This window comes from Leuresthes tenuis, unplaced genomic scaffold (genome assembly GCF_036924035.1).
Source record: "Leuresthes tenuis unplaced genomic scaffold, fLeuTen1.0.hap1 SCAF_2, whole genome shotgun sequence".
Taxonomy (NCBI): domain Eukaryota; kingdom Metazoa; phylum Chordata; class Actinopteri; order Atheriniformes; family Atherinopsidae; genus Leuresthes; species Leuresthes tenuis.
The window spans coordinates 37,702,635-37,723,454 of NW_027325356.1; the positions used below are offsets into that span (position 1 = coordinate 37,702,635).

Here is a 20,820-nt window from a genome sequence, read left to right on the forward strand (position 1 = left end):
AAACATTTCACCTGCACTCAAACAGAAGCAACTGAAGAAACTCTGAGCATGCATGTGTTATTGGACGTGAAATGTCACGATGATGTAGCTGATTCCTAAATGAGTCAATGCAATCGTTACTTCTGTAAACCAATCACCTTATTCTTTGTAGGGTACTTGTCGACCAACCCAAATAGTGTTGGATGTAGGTCAGTAGTCATGATCCTACTGAACAATCATTTCTTGTATGACTCAGGTTATAATTTGTGTTCATGTGTGTGTTTGCATGCTCAGGCATGAATATAAGCTCTACATGGGTGTGTTTCCTTTTACTGATAAATAAATTTTGAAATGAAAATGTTTTAAATATTTCAGTATTCCCAGTATATATTCCCGGCTTTGTGTAGTTTGCATGTTCTCCCCGTGTATGCGTGGGTTCTCTCCGGGTCCTCCGGCTTCCTCCCACTGTCCAACATCATGCATGTTAGGTTAATTGGTGTCTCTAAAATTGTCCTTAGGAGTTAGTGTGAGCGTGTGTGTGGTTGTTTGTCTCGTTTGTCTCTGTGTGGCCCTGTCATGGACTGGCGACCTGTCCAGGGTGTACCCCGCCTCTCACCCGATGACCGCTGGGATAGGCTCCAGCCCCCCTGCGACCCCACCGACAGATTAAGAGGGTATAGAAAATGGATGGATGGATATTTCAGACAACTGCTAGCTGGTTCAAATATATGCCCTTGAAGCAGAGGGTTATACCAATACCAAAAATATCTGTTGTGCTTGTAGCAATGTGTGCAGAGCTCTTTGTTAACAAAGACATATGCACTGTAGGATGGGGATCTGCAGAATTCTGTAGAACTGCATGAGTACAAGTGAGCAGCAATAGTGAATATTTACTGTCTTGCCAGCTTTCAAAGAAAAAGAGGACGCTATTAGGAGTTTTTCCTTGGCTAGAGCATGGGGAGAGATAGTCTGTCTGTCTGGACTGTCAGCCTGACAGATGAGAGCTGTTATCATTGCATTTGTGCATGTGTGTGTGTACAGAATACGTGTAGATATTCATGCTGACAGCTACCTGGCAGACACCTCTTTCAGGTGTTCAGAAAGGAAAGTTTTTGGGACATGTAGCCTTCAAGAATTACTTTCTGGCCCAAGCTGCAGCTCAGATTTTTACTGTCAGCTGCGTGACAACATGAATCACTTTGTCAGCTGTTTGGCATCTTATTCTGATCTAAAGTATTAGCATGAAGGTGATGAATCATATCATGACTATACAAGTGTGTGCAAGTGTGTGTATACCTTGGGCTGGTGCAGGAGCGCTCCCTGTGCATGACCCCTCCTCCACAGGTTCGGGAGCAGTCTGACCACTGGGACCAGGCTGACCACTGGCCGTGGATAGCCCTAGGGCCGTGCTCCCCATATTTAACACACTGACCCCTCCGACACCACTGGAGGAAAAAAAAAAAAAAAAAAGGAAATGAAACAGGAGAAGAGGACAGAAATAGCTTCCTTATTGGTGCTCGGGTGTCTTGCCTGAGTTTCTTGTTTTGGACAAATGCCCAGCACCACACCTGGACAACCAGGCTCTCCAGCTGCAGCCAAAACATTCACGCACACAAACACACGCGCATACACATCCATTGTGTGTACCAGACCCCAGCTGATCCAAGCCAAAACCTGCACTAACACATATCACCACCTCTCTCTCTGTCAAATATCTAGTTTCAGTGCATAAGAGAAGATGAAGTGCAGCTTAGAGCATTTACAGTGCCCAAAATGCTTTTGCAGGTGTAAATGCATTTGTGAACTGCACACACTCAATGTAACTATTCAAATAACAATACAAATAAAAAAATCTAAAATGCATTCAAAACTTTAGAGTTGTCTAAAAGACACAAATCCAAGAACATGATTTTCAGTGTCTTTACTGGCAAACTTTATTGCTTTTAGAACATTTTAAATAAATTAGAAACATGAAGCAAGCAGGATCCTCAAAATTGAAACGTACAAGAAACAAGTGAGGGTGTCAGGACTGGTTATAAAAGGAGAATCCTCTAAAGTCTCGGACTTTCCACATTAGGATGGGTGGTGGCTCACTACTTTGTGCCATATTCCATCATAGATTCATCAATAACTCACAAAAAAAAAAAAATCTGTCACGTCAAGATTGCAGAGAACTTTAGACTTTCAACATCTACAGTGTGTAATAGTCAGAAGAGTCTGGGGAAATCTCAGAACGTAAAGGCCAAGAATGGAAACCTGAGTCCACATATGCAGTGATTTTAGGAAAAACAGATGACTGGTTCAACATGCCAAAGACAAAAAAAACTCCAAGAGAAAGGTACAAAAGTCAGCGTCTGTGTGGCGATAGTAACAATGCAGAAGCAATTGTTGGAATTTTGGAGTGACATATGTTACCATCAAGTTGATGTATTTCCCCATGGCATCTGGGATCATTTAGCAGGTGAATGTCAGACCAAATTCTGTTTAATTCTGTTAGAGCAGCATGACTTCATGGACAAAGGTTGTGTGTTCTTGACTGGCATGCCTGCAGTCCAGATCTGTCTCCAGTTGAAAATGTTTGATGCATCATGAGGAGCAGAATCACACAACAACCACAGATTGTTGAGCAGTCTGAACTCGGAGTTCATTTGCAAAACTGCAACAATCAATTTTGAAACTTGTTTTTCTAAACAAACTGAAGTTGGTCAGTAAACACACAGAAAATCATTATCCCTGTACTTGTGTCTTTTGAATAAAATTTCAAATGAATTAACAATAGATTTAAGTTTTGACTGTATTTCAGAAAAAAATGTTTATTGTATATAAAGGTGTGGCCCAAATGTGTCCACTTATCGCTACATGCATACTGTCTAATTAGGTCAGTGAATAAAATTGTCAGGTAGACGATATACAGAAATCTGATGATCTGGAACCTTTCCTCACCATGTCAGGACCACAGCTGGTGCCCTCTGCAGCAGGCATAAACTTGGTCTCGCACCGGTGCCCTGTGCGGTGACACCACAGCGACTTGCAGATGTCCTGCCAAATAAAATACCCACAAACAGAATGAGACATTCATAAAAAATATGGGTTTTAAGCCATCATCAGTTTTGGAACCTCTGATTCTTCCCCTTTTTCCTCCTCCTGGCCTGACAGCGGGTGAAGGACCACCATCAAGCCCCTTCAACCAAAAGGCTTCACCACAAAGAGTCTGTGTCAAATCTATTCTAAATAGATTTTTAATGACAGAGGCTATAATTGTACGTGTCATCTGACACAACAAAATCGAGACAGAGCACACAAGCAAGCCCAGTGGAAGACCTGGGGTCACCCAACTGAAAATGGCAATGAGAGAGGAAACGTGGATGTTTTGATTCCCTGTCCTTATCAAAATCTACCTCTCACATCTCAAGCAGGTGGGGACAGTAATCCCAGCATACCGAAAAACGGCACAGGAGGCCTCAGGGTCAAGAACAAATGGTGAAAACATGTGAAAGACTGGCCCCAAATCCACTGTGAATCATCATGTAGGTTCATTTACCACCCACTGTCTTGTACACATGCCTAAGATATGCAGATCTACTATTTGATCTTCTGTTAGGGAACATAGGAGGCATATGGGGAAATGTTGAATAGCCAAGACAATGTCATGTGAGGAAAATCCCTCAATATACGCTTTGACATAGTCAGTTTCCCACCAGCCCTGCAAAAGGAGAGCTTGTAGTATCTTAAACAACATTTACATGTGAATTGACATCTCTGAATGCACAGAGCATAAAAGCTTACATTAAGACTACAATGACTCTGGGTGGAGTTGTATGGGGTACTCATTCAAATCATAGAAAGGAATTTAATTGAGGATTAAATGTGGGGGTGGGTAAGGCTGCTGTGCAGTGATCATGTTAATTAATAAAGAGCCAGTTTAGCACTGGATCATTAGTGCTGTAAAGCAGACAATTCCAGCAAGTATATGAACTAGCACCGCTCCTCATTATTAAAGGCTCCAGTGAATCTCAAGGTAGGCAAAGGGATGCATGAATGTAAAACCAGGACTGCTTTGCTTCAACAGATTAAGATCTAATCTATAGCTCAGACACAGGGCTAGATTAATGTGACATATATTTAGCATTTAATGATTTATGTGTTTACTCCTGACATACTCCTTAAATTGTGTCAGACAGTTTGCTGCAGGCCATTACTTTTACAAAGCTCTAATAGATAATAACTGTTCTTGCTTTTTTTGGTCTCTTTCACTCCTTTTACTGTCCCATAGTCAGTATCTTTGGATTAAACCAGCAGAATTTTTGATTGATAGCTATTCAGTAGCAGGATCCATTAGGCAGCCACTTGCGAGCAATGACACAAAGTGTAGTAAACAATCGTCTGATGCAAGGTGACACAATGGAAATATAACTATTTGTAGCATTCGCTCAAACTGCTAAGAGTTTTTAGATGGTTAAATTTGCTCATTTGTAGGTCTTTTCTGATTAGCTTTTAGCTCACCTATCAGAACTTCTCCATGCTTCTTTAAAGTACTACAGGTAAGACAACTATTGTACATAAGTGCTTCAGTCAACCCCTGAAACTGCATGTTTTACTAATCTAATTGTTTGTAGATTTGTCAGATTTCATCCAGAAACATTTTCGTCTGAGTCCTATATCAATATCCCTTGGAAAAGGACTGAAAGTTTCCAGAGGAATTCACAGATGAGTATTTGTGAGGCAATGCAAGGCTATATAGATGCTAGGTAAATTGCCAAAGGGTAATATATAATTTTACCATACCTAACCTGGATAACGAGCTTCATAAGACAGCATGCAAACAGTGTATATCGGGGAAACTTGGTAAAACTCACCATAACCTTCCTGGTTAATCAATGGCAAAATTAAAAAAAATAAGCGGTGATAAATCAAAAGTCAAACAAAAATACATTCAGTGACTATACTACCTTGACAAAATCAAGGCTGCACAGTTTAGCTTTGGAGCCAAACTGCCACTTGCATTGTGTGTCAGCGTCATAGAGCTGCCCGGGGAGCTGCTCAGGATACTTGTACTGACCAATCTGCTTGGGCTCGTCCCCAAGACAGGATGCCTGGGCTGTTCTGGTGAACAAAGCAGACCAACAGTTTCAGTCAGGAGGAGAGCAACAACAACCGTGTCGCTAAATTAACAGTGTATGAATGTAAAGACTACCCAAGGAAACGACTGAGGTACTGCCGACTGCAGGTGGACCAGGAGAAGACCCCGTTGTTGCCAGCCAGAGTGGGGGACATAATGTTGCCCTCTGTCTTGCGACAAGGGTTCCCTTCCCCATCATGGATCATTCCAAAACTGTGAAAAATCAGAAACAGAAATTCAACATACCACGATCCCAACTAGCATGTAATGCATGCTCTTTGTGAGAAAAGTATCTATCTCTTGGGATAGGAAACATAATTTAGTTGCACAAGAGTTTCTGCGTTCCTGTGTTCATCAATATATATATTCTTCAAGTAATGTGTTGAGCAATTACTTCTTTGTTGATTTGCAAGTAATGAACAACTTCACGATACTGAGATATTCTGACATATCATCAGATGGATGAAGTAAGAAAAAACACCTCTACAAGTGTCAAACGTCCAATCGTTCTGGAAATATAGAAAAAGAAACAGTTCCCATTATTCTTTTATGATGTATCATAGAGGGGAGGAAGACGTGCTCTAACATACTGCTCATTTTTCAGACTATATTCATCTCTTTAAATCATATTTGTCATTTAACATTGATGCATCCCATCCATTCATAGTGTATATCTAATTAAAAAGCATCACTCTACAGTGACAATACAGACTTATTTTAAGTGTGATGATACAATTTCTGTCAAAGCTGGTATCTGAATTTGACTGTAAAAACAGCGTTTTAAATGTGGAATACAGAAAGTCACAAGACGTCCAGAAATTGTGTCAGTTAAACATACTTGTGTCCAGACTCGTGAGCGATCGTGAAAGCCAAGCCCAGTCCTGTATCCTCATTGATGGTACAGCTTCTGTACTTACTGCACATGCCACTGATGGGAGCGAAACCTGCAAAGATTAAACAAAAAGGAAGACAAGTAAAACTCTGTTGTTTTCAACGCATTCCAATAAGACAGATTGGGTAGGCAGCAAAAGTCTGTCGCAGGATACTAATGTATATGCGTGCAAGAGGGGGAATTTTAAGCAAACTGCCAGGTGCAGCCTTACAAGCCCCGAACAAATCACAGTAAGATTGACAGACTGTTGCTGATACGCCAAGATAATTGCTGATGGTCAACCTTACACCCATTCATCCACTTTATATACTAGCTGCAGCTTGATCTGGGTCACGGGGGGCTGGAGCTTATCCAAGCTGCCTCTGAAGGAGAGGCGGGGAACATCCTGGACAGATGTGGACCTGACAAATTTAGGAATAAGATAACTAATCCTAGATGTGGGATTTAGTATAACTGACAAGCTAGTAAGAGTATTCAAAAGCAGTTCCTGTTTTTTTCTCTTTCTCTGGCAGCAGTTTCTCCCAAAGGACCCTAAAACATAAGAGCTTTTGCAGAAAAACCTCAGTATGCAGTTGTCGAATGTGACTCAGACTTCTAGTGCAAGAGGCTAAACTTTAACCGCACTGGCTTAGTTTTGTTTTCTTTGTTTTAGTTAAGGCAAATCTGTTGACTTTGATGTTTTCACCTCTTCTTTCATTCAAACGAATGTTTAACATATAGCCATGATAAGATACTTTTTTTCGTTTCCCCGTTTGCCTTCAAGACTTTTGTTGCCGAATGTTTCGTGTTTGTACCCACACTGTTAATATCCATGAAAGGCAAAATACTACAAAAATAACACCATGCTTGGAGCATATAGCAGTCATTAAATACTCCAAGAAAGTGTAGTATTTGGTCACAGTGACAAAAACTTGCCTGTTCCCCACTTTTTTCTCTCCACTCATTTTTGGTGGCACGTGTTAAGCCTCCACGTTATAGTTTATACACTTACACAACCACCCTCATACCCATTCACACGCTCAAAATGACAGCAGTTTAGGATCCTGAGAGGTTCAGTGTTGTCACAGCTGCAGACAGATCCCACATCTTTGTCACCATGTTCCAAAATATCTACAACTGCTCCTTACTTGTCTCGCAGGTTGTGGTGAGCTGAAAAACTGTCTTACCCAGGGTGTCACAGGGCTCGTTCTTCCAGGAACAAATGTCAAGTCCGGTGAGGAGAACAGCATGGTCGTGCCGCTTACCTCCTTTCCCCACCAGGCCTGACTGCCACTGACAGAAACTATTGAGAGACTGGTCAGCATGGTGACTTAAAGTCAAACCCAACTGGAAAGAAAAGAGACAAATAGAGTTGAAGGGTAGCAGAGTTAATTAGTGCCCAGTAAATATAAAAGGAACCTAGTTAAGTCATGCAGAATGTGTCTGAAGCCACTCACTGGGTCCTGTTCCAGGAGCAACAAGCTAACCACCACAATATTGATGTCTGTTCCGATGGTTCCATCTTTGAAAAGACTGGAAACCTACAAAAGAGTTGAAAAGGGTCTTTTTTAGTAACACCCAAGTTCTTTCTTTCTTTTAACTCTCAGGTACTCCCAACTCCAGTCAAATGAACGTTCAGGTTTATCCATTGCTCTCCATCTCTGAGTAGACATATAAAATAATACTCAGCCTTGAGTTTTGGTGCTTTGCAAACTTGCCTTGAGTACTATACACGATGCAAAAAGTGAAGAAAAGCAAAGCACAGCTGAAAACTCGTACAGCAGATACGGCCTGCCGAAAGTCTGCTAATCAACCCTTTCACCTTTATTTAGTTTTAACAAATTGGGATTCAATGCAATATGATACAGAGGTTACTTATTTTTTCAAAACTACTTAAGCTAATTGCTTATTGTTGATTAATCAGGGCTGCCTGTTCATGAATTGAACACCACACTCAAGTAATCAACTTTTATTGTACTTAAACACCAGACATCTGATTTCTTGTGCAGTAAAAAACAAGTGAACAGCAAACATTGCAACGTAATTAAAAAAGACTGAAAGCGTAATACTGACAGGACAAGCAGCATAGGAGAAGAGCACTTAAAAACAACCTCAAGTTTTTCCAGCCAATCAGGGCAAAAAATGGGAAATGTGCACAAAGCCGTTATATTGTAATTTACTTCCATATGTGCTGCTCAAAATGAACCTGCTCCTTTTAAATGTTTAAAAGTTACATTACATTAAGTTTTTTACTCATAATGATTTCCTCTTTCGATTAGCCCAATTATGTACCGTTCTTAAAACATTCTTGGTTTTATTCATTGTTTTTTTTTCCAGAGGAATATTCTCAGATTCCTTGGAAATTTTGTATGTTTCCAGATTTACTCCCCCACTTTAAAACATAAATAGGAATCCATGAGAGTGATTATTTTTCTTAGTGGGGATAATATAAAATATAACACAGCTTTGCCAAGGAATGATGAGGGGACACAGTCACCTCTAAAGATTTAGAGCCATTCTTCAAGTGGAAACCATCCCAAATCAAAGGCTTTAGGACAGTCAGAGGTACACAGAAATGTGAACTGTGCATCACATATTGTCCATGCATTCAGGAAAACTGTTCAACATTCAACATTTTTTAAATCATAAATAAATAAACGCCAACACACATCTCACTCCAGACTGAATTCCAAAGTTCAAAATTCACCTTTTCACTAGCAAGAAAATGGAAATGCTATTACTTCTCTCTAAAGCTACAATAGGCCATTAAAAGTCCCTATATTGTAAATTACTTTCCAATTTCTACTGTAACACTTTTAGAAGAGCTTAGAAACACTGTAAAGTTTAGGCAAGGAAAAAAAGCAAAATGAAAAAATTCAAAAGAAAAATAAATAAATATCTTTGCTTAAAAGTTTTATGTTTATGCATTTAGCAGTCGCTTTTATCCAAAGCGACTTACAGGTAGGCATGAAGGGTAAGGGGTCTTGCCTAAGGACCCCTACTGGAGGTACTACCTTTCATGCAGAGGGTTTGAACCCAGGTCTCCCACACGAAAGGTGGCTACACTATCCAGTTCTAGCATCCAGACCCAGCATTTAGCATTGGCTAAATTGGTTAGCACTAAGTTGGCAAGCGGCTTAGCTACAGTATGTGTCCCTTGCCTTGCAGGTCAGAGTGGCATATTGACAGTATACTATAATAGACTATACTATAATAAAAAAAAACAGACTTCCCATCTATTTTCTAATCATCCATCGCCTTTCCTTTCCTCTCCCTCCCTTGTCTTTCCCACCCTCACCATATTCATGACAGTGAGGACGTAAGTGGTGACATTCTCCCTGCCGTGCTTCTCCAGCATCTTCCTGTCTGCCACCACCAGGGTCTCCACATTCAGGCCTCCCACTCTGTTAGAGTTGATGGGTGATCTTTTTGTCCTCCCTGGCTCCTCCACCTCAGGCAACACAAACTCATCAGGCATGATAAACCTGTCCTCTGTGGGAGGCTTGGGAGTGTCTAGGAAGACAAAAAGGGAAGGGCAAACAGGAAGGGAGGAGACACAGAGTGAGAGGAAGAGAGTATGAAACAGAGATGATACAGAGAGGTGATCACAGTACACACTCTGTTATTGAAATGACAGGAAACTGATATCCCATGCTGATTCCTCTCTCCACTAAAGCCTAACTAGCCTGATAAATAAGTAGCATCAGGCTGTTACAATGGCCACAATGGCCAGACATATGATTGATTCAAATTCATCCATCCATGTACTGTATACACTTTACCTGTGAAGGACGACAGTGTGGCCAGAACCTATAGCTCCTTGCAAAAATATCCCTACTCCAAAACTGCACTTGTTTCATTGATGTATACAGCACTATACTAAACTTAATGCATTAGCATCACAAAAAAAGATCAGATGGATTAGGGTATAAGGAATAAAAGGTTCCCTTACATACATTGCTTGCGGCGGCCGCAGAAGTGTCGATTTTGCTGCTTCCCTTGTTGGAAGTCAGGATGCTCCTGCTGACGATGAAAGTGAAGGTATGGATTGTCAGATGTGGAGGAATCTGCACCGGATGGGCTTCTGGGGCTTCTGTGAACAATGTGCTCCGCGGAACGCTTGTAAATTACATGTGGTTGATGACCATCTGGGGCACTGTAGTTGTGCTGCTCAGCGAGATGTTGGGGAAGCGGAGCTATCAAATATTCCTCCTGTGACACACGGATCAAACCTGACTGGGAAACAAACACAAACACACATGCAAATCATGGTGAATGATTAAAAACCAGATTGCTCATATAATTCTACATAAACTCTTGCTAAAAAAATTAGACAATTTTGTTACTGTTGCTGCCAAATATACTGGAAAAAATCAAAGCGCTTATATATATTTTTTTTAAATGTGTTTCAAAGCTACCCTCACGAGTGTATTCAGTCATGACAGGTTTGTTCTCACTGCACCCTGTTCCTAGAACATCCTGGACCAGATCTGCCTGAGGTGTTGACACGCCCTGTATGTCCCTATGTGTATATATATATATATATATATATATACACACGTGCACATTTTCAAAGGAAATGTTCGTATCATACATGTTGATGAAGTGTAAAAATGCCGAGACATGCATTACACACTGAAGTCAGCTCTATAATGGATTTGACTGCAGAAAGCTGTCCAATCTGCATTGTCAGGCTTTGTCCAAGGACGGTACAATCAGCCCGACGTCACCTAACTACCAGTCTCAAACAGCCAACTAACGTTTCTTGTATTGTTTCATGTACTGTCACTTTCACGGCCAACTTAGTAGATTTGTCACCAGACTTAACCAGTTTCCGGAGCTTTTCAATCACTCTGTGACTCACAACTTTTAAGACAAACCTTTGCTAATATACTAAGTAGTACATGACATCATGCCGTGACTTCAGCAAGTGTTTTCAGACATTAGCTCCATTTTATGGGAAACAGTTACTGTCATCTTTACTGGAACACATGGCAAACATCGGGGCAAAGCTACATTTTGCAAGGAATGTTAACATCTAATTTGACTTCAGTTCTACAGATGAACTCAAAATTTAAGAAGACAGACATTTTTATGCAACTGTTTTGCCACTGTTTTGGTCAAGTGTTTTTTCAGTCAAGTGTTTCGAACTGCCCTCTGAACTGAGAGACTGAGCTGCTGAACCTTAAACATTCCGTCTGACCACGGAGTTCTATCTAATTCATTCTGCGACTCAGCAAATGTACACATAGCTGTTCAATCAAAAGACACCCATTCCCTGGATTTAATAAAAACACATACACATACACCCACTGACCCAGTGACCTCTGACCTATTTCTGTGAAAGCATGTGTCATCTTCTTCACTGGCAGTGTATACATGTGTGTTTGAATGCGTGTGTGACAGCACCCTGCTCTAGTTTAACTGACCCCATTCCCCCAGACTAGCAGGTGGCAAAATAAACAGAGGATGGACAAAAGGAAAGCCATGGCGAGGCTCTTGTTGTCAAAACAGTGGCTGGATATATGGCAGACTGCCATCATCAGAACCATCCATCCATTCATCCATCCATACAAGCATCCATCTAATCCAGCTGCACATCCTTCATGTGTCCATATATCATCTGTTTCCTCCATCAGTCCTCCATGGCGAAATGTAAAGTTTTTTAGAAAGTTAACTGTCAAAATCCATTATTTTGATGACTTGTAAAGTCCTCATGATCCATAAGTGTGCAAGTATTTCTGTAGTGTCAACAGTTTAACCCCTAACATTTCAAAACCTACCCAAAAAACAAAAGAAAAGAAAAAAACCTTCAAATCCTTTACTTTAAAACTACCTGCTCCTGAAGCTTGGCGGTGGAAGAAAAATCCCCCTCAGCTATGAATAAAATATATAAACTCAAAGATCTGGAGAAAAAAAGAGAAGATGCCCTCGGCAAAAAGTGACTACTGCTTCCTAAAGCAGATTGGAATCTAAAAGAGAACTAGTGAAGGTCAAAGGAGGTGTCTCCCATCAACAAACCCTGCTGTTGCTCCTTGTTTGCCCGTCCTTTCATCTGTCTAACATTCACCACAGCCCTGACCTGTATAAACATACACCTCATCAGATAGCCAACCTTTAAAGATGCAACACGTTTGTCTTTTGACAGCTCCTTCTGTCAAACAGGTGTGTGTCTGTGCAGTCAACCCATAACAAGGAGGGATCATTTCATCATTTATTTTCCTCACTTGACCCTTTATTAAGAGATTAAGAGGAATTATTACTATTTTTTAACTAAGTATGAGATTATAGTGAGCATGTATACATGTATACGTATATATATATGTATATATAAGCACTCTGAATTGCCTTGTGTACAAATTGTGCTCTACAAATAAACTTGCCTTGCCATTTTATATATATATATATATATATATATATATATATATATATATATATATATATATATATATATTGCATTAGATTTCCCATCATTAATCATAGTGACTTGTTCTCTACTTCATTAACTCACATCTCTAAAGTCTCTGCAGCACCACCACATCTGCCAGCTCTCCACTTTCTTTCCCAGCAGTTAGCTGATGGAAGTGTCTGTGATGATAATGACAGGAAATGAATTTCATCTGCAGCAACAGCAGTAATGGTGCTCTGTGTGTGTGTGTGTGTGTGTGTGGTTGTGAGTGTATCAATCAAATCTTCTTTTATCAGCATGTACTATATGCTTGGTGAATACTACAGCATGGCTTCACGGTAGACTCTTTATGTTGCGTGCGTACAGTGGTGAGTGAGCTACATGAGCACAAATGTAAATAAGCACAATTAAATAAGCATGTCAACTATACACCCTCTGTGTAAAGTTTATCTACAGATGAGTGAGTTCAAAGTAAACACAAGAAACAAAAGAAAATGGACCAGACTCAGTGAATAATCCCTATAATCCCTTTATAGACCAGTGAGCAGTGCTGACCAACATGTCATTGGGGTCATCAGGTGGGAACCTCCTTTCATCGTGTTTCATCTAGTTGGGCCCACGACACCTCCAGGAGGCTAGACAGTGAGAATCTATAGGCAAAACTTACAAAGAAAACTATTTGAATTAGCAGTAATTCTACTTTACCACATCTCAGAGAAACGTATTCCACCTTTTTTTCCACTACATTTAGATTATTTAGACTAACATCTACACAGTACAAAAATTGTTACAGTTAAAACATATGGTCTCCAGCCTGACACCATAAACAAACAGTGTGTAGCTGTGGTCACATTTCACATCTATGCCATAGTCTGCGGTTTTGTTATGTTCTTTGCTTCTCTCCTCTATTTAGGATTTTGTCTTTTGGTTTTTGGGAAAGCAATTTGCTTTGTATGTTATACAAATGTAACCTGTTTGTTTGATAGGTTTTCAGCTGCCGGGGGTCTTTATCAGACCTCCATCTTTGCAACCAGTTTGTTACCAGCTCTGTTTCCTGTCCTGCCTTGCAACTTTAGATTTATGTTTGTTTGGAGCAATCGTCTTTGAACTCCAGCATCAGCATCCAGCAGTCTATGACCTGTTAACAGCTTCACCAAATATTGAGTCTTACCTCTACGGTTCCCACATGGTTGCATTTCAATACATTTTCACATGCTCCATTAGAAACACAAGTTCCAAAACTAAAAGCAGATTTGTGTACCAGAACTTTGTTTTTTCCCTCTTCTTTCAAGGATCACTTGACAAGCTGACCCACATTTATATGTTGTCTATGCACATAAAATAGTATCATATATTAAGTAGTTAAGTTAATTAAGCAGATTAGCTTCACCTCCAATAGCTACCAAAACAACATGCTGATTTCAATCTTAATCATCTCACCTACAACTGCTTGGGGTGGCACCTATAAAGTGCATTGCTAGGCTTAAAATTGATACACATGGTTAGGTGTACATATTTCAAAATACATACTTTGGCAGTTACAAAATCTACAGTTATGGTTTACACATTTCACTGTTCATAGCTCATAAGTGCTGTCATGTGACTTTAAGGCTCTGATAGCAAGACTTACACACCCAGACAATGAAGTTTGGATCTAAATCACTCCTACATGACTACTCAATTGGACCTGTGTATATTAATAAAGCAAAATTCCCCCCCAAAAAAGCTGATCTCATTGACCTATTTTTCTGTTTATTTTGTATGTTGACTGCTAAAAACATTAGAAACTGTGACTGAAAAGCAGAAAAGTAATGTAGTCTTAATGGGCTGCAGTGAATTCAGCTAAACCTACATGTACAATGATCTCCTGCAGACAGTTAGAAGCAGCAGAATGTCTTGTATGTTTCCTCACACAGTCCACATCATAGTGGCATTGGACATACTTAATTTAATAAATTGATTCCCTTCCCATGCATGGATACTGGGACACTAACAGTATAAACGATGACACTACTGGCAATTTTGTCAAAATTGAGGGCACACTTAACTAGCATCACTACCATGAAATTCTGCAGTAATGTGACCTCCTCTTTGACTTGAGCTTAGAGGGAACATCATTTGTTTTTCATCAGAACAACGACCCAAAACACTTCCCCTGTCTATATAAGAATGAAGAGGTGAGTGCATCAGATGACTTGGGCTCCACATTCACCTGACCTTAACCCAACTGAGATAGTTTAGGAAGTGTTGGACTGCAGAGTGAAAGAAAATCAGCCAACAAGGGTTTAACATATCTGGGAACTTCTTCAACACTGCTGGAAAAGCATTCCAGGCAATTATGAAGCTGGTTTGGCAGAATGCCAAGAGTGTGCAAGTTCTCATGAAGGCAAAAGTCAACTATTTGTTATAATCTAAAATGCATAACTGTTCGACAACAATGTTTCATATCCATCCATCTATTCATCCATCCATCAATTTTCTATAATAAGTATATCCTGCTCAGGGTCCCCAAGGATTGTAACATATCCCAACTGTCATAAAGTGAGATGTGGGGCACACCCTGGACATGTTGCCAGCTCATCACAGCACTAACACAGACAGAGAGACACTCACAGCCATAAATACAATCAATCGCCACTTAACCTAACGCGTATTTCTTCGGACTGTGGGGGGGGGGACTACAGAAATCCCATGCATGCAAAGGCAGCAAATGGAAAATCCTCATACAAAAGTAACCTACATGTTTGGCATTTTTCCAATTTTTGTTTCTTTTTACTTGCTTTACAATCCGCAATAGATTTTTGGAGCAGTTGTATTTGTAACATTGGCTTGTAATGTTTTTTGGGGTTTAAATACTTTGTAGAGGTCCCTTTTGCAACACTTTACAGCTGCAAGAGTTCTGGGTTATGTTTCTATAAAACTGCTAAACTGTTTCAGTTCATTCCAACTGGGTGGGTGTCTTTAGGGTATAGTGATCATTAAATCAGGTCAAAAAGAAGAACTTGAGAGTTGCTTTAACCTTATTTTCAGGGTCTTATACATATTTTCATGTATATTTTTCCATACAATCAACTGGAATCAATTCAGTTCCTTGATAGCCATAAAGCTCATATTTATTTTCATCTGACCAGAGTATCTTCTTTTCCAGGTCTGCGTGTCTCCATACTCTTAATCATGCCATCTTTGTGTAGTGAACAGCTTTAAATGGCACTAATAGACAGACAGTCCAATATCTGCGGTGGAGCTTTGCAGTCCCTCCAGGATTACCTATGACCTTTGTCTTCGTCGGACTGCAACAGGTACATGACACTGATTGCATACAGATGGACCAAACGTAAATAATTATTTGACTTCTAAATATTAATGCTAACATTTAATTCTAGTTCAGAACTTATTAGCAAACGGACTGAATAAATGTGCACATACTACTATTCAGTTTTCTATTTGTCACAAAAGTTTTAAAAACTTTCCTTATATTCACTACTTCACCTGTAAGTACTATTTTGTATAGGTCTATAAAATCCCAAACAGACCCATTTTAATTAAAGGTTGTAATACAACAAAATAGGAGAAACACAATATGTAAATATCTATACTGTATTTACACATCTAGACATCTCCACAGGTGCTGCTCCATACGATAATTACATGATATATAAGCTGTATAGTCTTGCAGGCGCCCTCATCAAAGAGCAGAGGTAGGAAAGCTGTAATGTCAATAGAAAAGACCTTTAGTTATCTCTCTGCATTAACACTTGTAAGACTTGGCTAGATTAAAGGGATGAACACTCACATGCTAAACACCACTTTGCTTCCTCCTCCATGCATCCATGCAGACTCACACATTTCTTTGACTCTCACACTTGTTCAATAGGTTGAACCAGGCCACCTCCAATCGTGAGAGAAAAAAAGAAGAATTTCTGTTTCTTTGAGTAAAGTCAATACCAGCTTCCGAAACAACTCTGCCTCCTTGGCATTGCACCAGTTTCTGTCAGGGGAAGACAGCAGCTTTAGCTTGTCTCTGTATAAACTAGTCTCTTTCAAGGCTTCCTACCATGATATTACGAGGCAAATGAGTAAGTGCTTACATGCTGTTAAAGACCGGGGCCGAGCGGTGAGAAGCCCCAAGCTGGTGATTACCAAACTCTAAAGCACATCTGCACTCCAGCTCAGCAGAGACCACATGAGCACAGTGTGTGGTGAAGGGGTGGAGAGGGGGGGGTAATGCAGGAGCAAAGGAGGCCCTTCAGGGATCTAACATACTCAATGGAATCATAGTCTGAGTAATTACAGTTTGCTCATGTCAATTATGTGTCTTTAAAATGGGGTAAGAATTGAGCAAAGAAGAGATGTTAATTTTGGATCTTGGATGAGAATGAGACAAGAGCCAAGCTGCAATGACAGGGCAAAACACAAAGTTTCTCTACTTGTAACTTCAAATGATTCTATTTCTCCACCACAGTGGAGCATTCATACCAAAATAGCAAGATTGCTGAATTACAATTGGACAATTTATAATCACCCTATTAAAGATGGCATTCATAGATAACCCTCATTATGTACAACTCATTAAGATCAAAATGAGCCCGAGGTCTTTCAGCCCTTGTTTGTCCCTACTAATTATATTTGAACAACCTACTGACACCCTCTAAGCATGTTAAGGGAACACAGCAGAGGACAGCACACACAAAGAAAGAAACTGATGATGTTGGATGAGTCTTTTGTCAGTTGGAGCCATTGGGCACAGTCCCACTTTTTATTCCATGTAGACACAGCAGGGAACAGGAGGACAACTCCCACACCAGTCCATCCAAATGGAAATGACCTCTTTCAATGTGCTGTTAATTGCTCCCTAACTGGGTTACAGTGCAGTTCTGGCTATTTTTACTGACTTAAGACATCACAGGACTGCTGTGGTGCATATGAGATGTAACTCAAATCAAGACATAAATCTCCTGAATCTGTATGACAGTAGCTCTTCAATTTTCCAACAGAAGTGGTGCGTCCCATGGTAACACATCCTGGGGCTGGAAGGGTGGAGATGACAGAGATGGGATGTCGATGTCACAACGTTTGGAAAAAGACAAAACAATTCCACCACAGTGGGTCATGATAATTGGTGTAGGTTTGTAACAGTTTGGATTGTAACGCAGCAGTTTGAGGAATTATAGTTCTTTAATATATATATATATAACCATCTTTTTAAGGACTGAAATGTAAAAGGTTTAATGATCACGACAATTTCCAGCAGTTTGTTTAGAATCCTTTTGGAGTCACTGGCTGGACTGTAGAACCCACAGACTTTATTGCACCTTTCATTATTTATTGTTTTAAGTCTTTCTGTTCTTAGTTTTGTCTTCAGCAAGTGAAATGAAGCTTAATCAGGTTGAAATAAATCGATTAACTGGGCAGTTGTGGAATGTTCCACTTCTGTACCTCTTTGGTTGCCAGTAGGTAAAATAGGAGAATGTTTTTTGGCAAAGTCTAATCTGTCCTTTCTGTTCTTGAGGCTTCTGAATGTGGAACACCTTAACAACTTGTGGTGATTACTCTGTTTTTGCTTTTGTGACGTCCTCTCTTCGTGGAAAACATTGATAATGATATGCTAATCAACTAAAGAGTGTTCTTGCCTTGGTTGCCTGTCGTAAGGGTTTTCTTTTAATCATGGAAAATATCTTTTTTATGGTGCTGAGCTCACCAACTGATAAAGAAATAGCAAAAGAATAGATGCCAGAGATTCATGCAACAGCAGTTTTATTCACTCCCTTTAATACAAAAAGAAGTAATAACCATATATTTCCTGTGATTAAAAAACAAACAACCTAAAATAAACCTACATTGGCCTTTCGGTGAGGTTTTATCAGGGTAAGCTAAATCAAACTTGACTTGATGATTATTTTCTTTACATGGAAGCAAGCATATATTACTAGAGATAACAATAACAATACTGTTAAATATAGGTTATATAAATATAGGGTATTAAATATAGGAAGTCTGGGTAAAGTTAGCTGAAACAGAGAGGGGCAAAATACAATACTACACACATGAAATGACTTTCAATGAGGTGTATCACAAGTGAAAGGGAAATGGGAAGAGAAGTGCAACACCCTGTTCCTCTCTCACCTCCATCCTATCAGCCAGTCACAGCATGAAGTAGATCTAAATGTTATATGTATAGTTGTAAAGAAAAAAATCAACCGTAACATTTTTACCCACCATTTGAAGAACAGGAAATAGCCACAGTTTGAACATAGCCATCCACACATGTGTGAACAGTTCTCATTCAAAACAGCAACAAACCTTTTTCCTTCCTGTGTGATCAGGCACTAAATCTTGATCATACAATAAAACTCAGCCTTGGAAGTCTATCGGAAATTGGAAGTCACTTTGTCAAATTTGTCTGAGAACAGAAATACATCAGCCATGCTTTCTCTGTGCAGGTGTGCACAGGTGTGAAAAAGGGGCGGAATACCAATGGCAAAATATTTCCTTTATGGGTAGGATTTGAATTCCCTGTTTCTCTGTAACATTCAGCTCTGTGTTGGCAATGATGAAGATGATGAGCTTTCAGGAATAGGATACAGGAGAGGTGTGAACAAGAATAAATGCCTGCATGTTGCAGATGGAGACAGTTTAGCTTCACAAAAACAACAGAGTAAAGTATTTGTCTTGTATTCCCAGCAAAGTGATGTCTTCATATCACTAGTCTAATATAAACATAATTTTAAACAACAATTGGTGTTTGTGAACAATAGTTGCTATGATTAATATTCCCACTAGTACCTGGTACGAAGGAACACATAATTTTGAAGAGGGCCTATAAACACCAGCTGAAAATATTCACACACATGACCATGTTAAAAAAACTTAGCTGCATGTGGAGCACTGAGCAGCGTTCACAGATGTGCCCAGCATTATCAAAGCAACATGGAACATTATATTCAAACAGCAGAAAAAAAGAAGGAACTCTTCCACTGAAGATTCCACTTCAGTTGCATGTTGCAGCTTGGGTTTTTTAATTTTTTTTATTGTTCTGTTTTGAATTAAGCAGGCTAAACACCAGACTGGCTTTGGACTTTTAAACACAGTGGCCAAGTAACTTCAGCTGGTCTGGTTGGTCTCTATAATCCTTTGTGCATGAAATGCATGTAAACATGTTGTCTGACTGAAATTGTGCAAAATCAAGCTTCTCAAACAAGGACAGATACACCCAGATAAAGCAGGGATCAAATCACTCTGGCATCCACACACTCAACTGGACTCAAATGGGCCAAGGCGTTCTGCACATGCTCCAAAGTTCTATATTTTTTCCCTGTTCTTGTAAAAAAAGTAAAAAGTAAAGTGAAAGCATATATTAATAAATGAATTCCCAATAAAGATGCTCTCATATTTTTCTGTTTCTTTTGTCAGATGGCTAAACAAGTCAGAAATGTGGGACTTGAACAAGGACGGTGATCCAGTTAAACGGCACTGTTCAGGTGTAACTGTGGCTCGACTCAACTATGCATGAAACGGTATTAATTGAGTGGTGGCTCACTACACCCCTATAAAGCTGGCTGTAGTGAACTCAGTTGTAAAGACCAGGTTGAAAATGGTATTGTGGTACTTAATCTTTGTGGTATTTTGGCCAGGTTGTCATTCATAAAGGGCATAATCCCTTTAAAACTACTTTGATTGCCCAGGCCAACAAAATCTGAAGAAAAACTAAATAAACCTATCTAAAACTTTAACAATCTATCAAACTGCTTGCTTTTACGTTTTACAACAACGCAAGTCAATGGAGTGCTGTGGTGACAATAGTAGGTCAGATTTGATGCATGAGCTCTGTTTGTGAAAGCTACAGCATCCACTTGAACACTTCAACACTGGCCATTAATCTTGTGTGAGAAAGACTCCGTACAGACTAGAAGGGATGTTAAAGCACACACACACACACACAGAAACACTGTCTGGTTTTTCTCTTCTTTTCATACACACAACATCCCACACCCATGCTGAGAGCCTGATCCCCCTCTCCTGCTGGCATATAACAGTGGGCACTACATCACTGTCAGGATCCAGACCACCAGGGAAAAGCTCCGGGCCACTCTCCTCCTGCAGAGCCAAGCTCCAAGCCCAGAGCACCCATTCGCTGAATTATGGCCAAGCTTGAGAAGCATATCATGGTGAGGAGATGCTTCAATTTGTTGGCCTTTTCAGAAAATGGACAGGTACAAATGGCCCAAGAGCCCTTTGGAAATCAGTCACTCTAGTATGTTTTAACACTGCAAAGGCCCAAGAGATTTGGTGCACACTGCCAAACAGACACATCATACGTTGTCTGCATTCACAGCACCACAGATTAGTTTTCACATATATTTCCCGTTGTCTCTTCGAGAAGTCGAAAAAAAGAATACTACATCTACAAATGTTAAATATTCAAACAGAGCCAGTGAGTCTTTA

General features: G+C 39.9%; 1 protein-coding gene across 1 annotated transcript in view; it reads right to left on the reverse strand.

The window, feature by feature from the left end:
* adamts18 (ADAM metallopeptidase with thrombospondin type 1 motif, 18) overlaps positions 1 to 20,820 on the reverse strand; it is a 61,548-nt gene that overhangs the window by 33,632 nt on the left and 7,096 nt on the right. The window contains exons 4-12 of the mRNA XM_072381002.1: positions 9,926 to 10,205; positions 9,268 to 9,482; positions 7,427 to 7,510; positions 7,157 to 7,316; positions 5,937 to 6,042; positions 5,174 to 5,311; positions 4,929 to 5,082; positions 2,923 to 3,018; positions 1,276 to 1,424 (exon numbers count right to left, since the gene is read on the reverse strand). Coding sequence (XP_072237103.1) covers positions 1,276 to 1,424; positions 2,923 to 3,018; positions 4,929 to 5,082; positions 5,174 to 5,311; positions 5,937 to 6,042; positions 7,157 to 7,316; positions 7,427 to 7,510; positions 9,268 to 9,482; positions 9,926 to 10,205 — 1,382 coding nt within the window. The remainder of the gene's footprint in view (positions 1 to 1,275; positions 1,425 to 2,922; positions 3,019 to 4,928; positions 5,083 to 5,173; positions 5,312 to 5,936; positions 6,043 to 7,156; positions 7,317 to 7,426; positions 7,511 to 9,267; positions 9,483 to 9,925; positions 10,206 to 20,820) is intronic.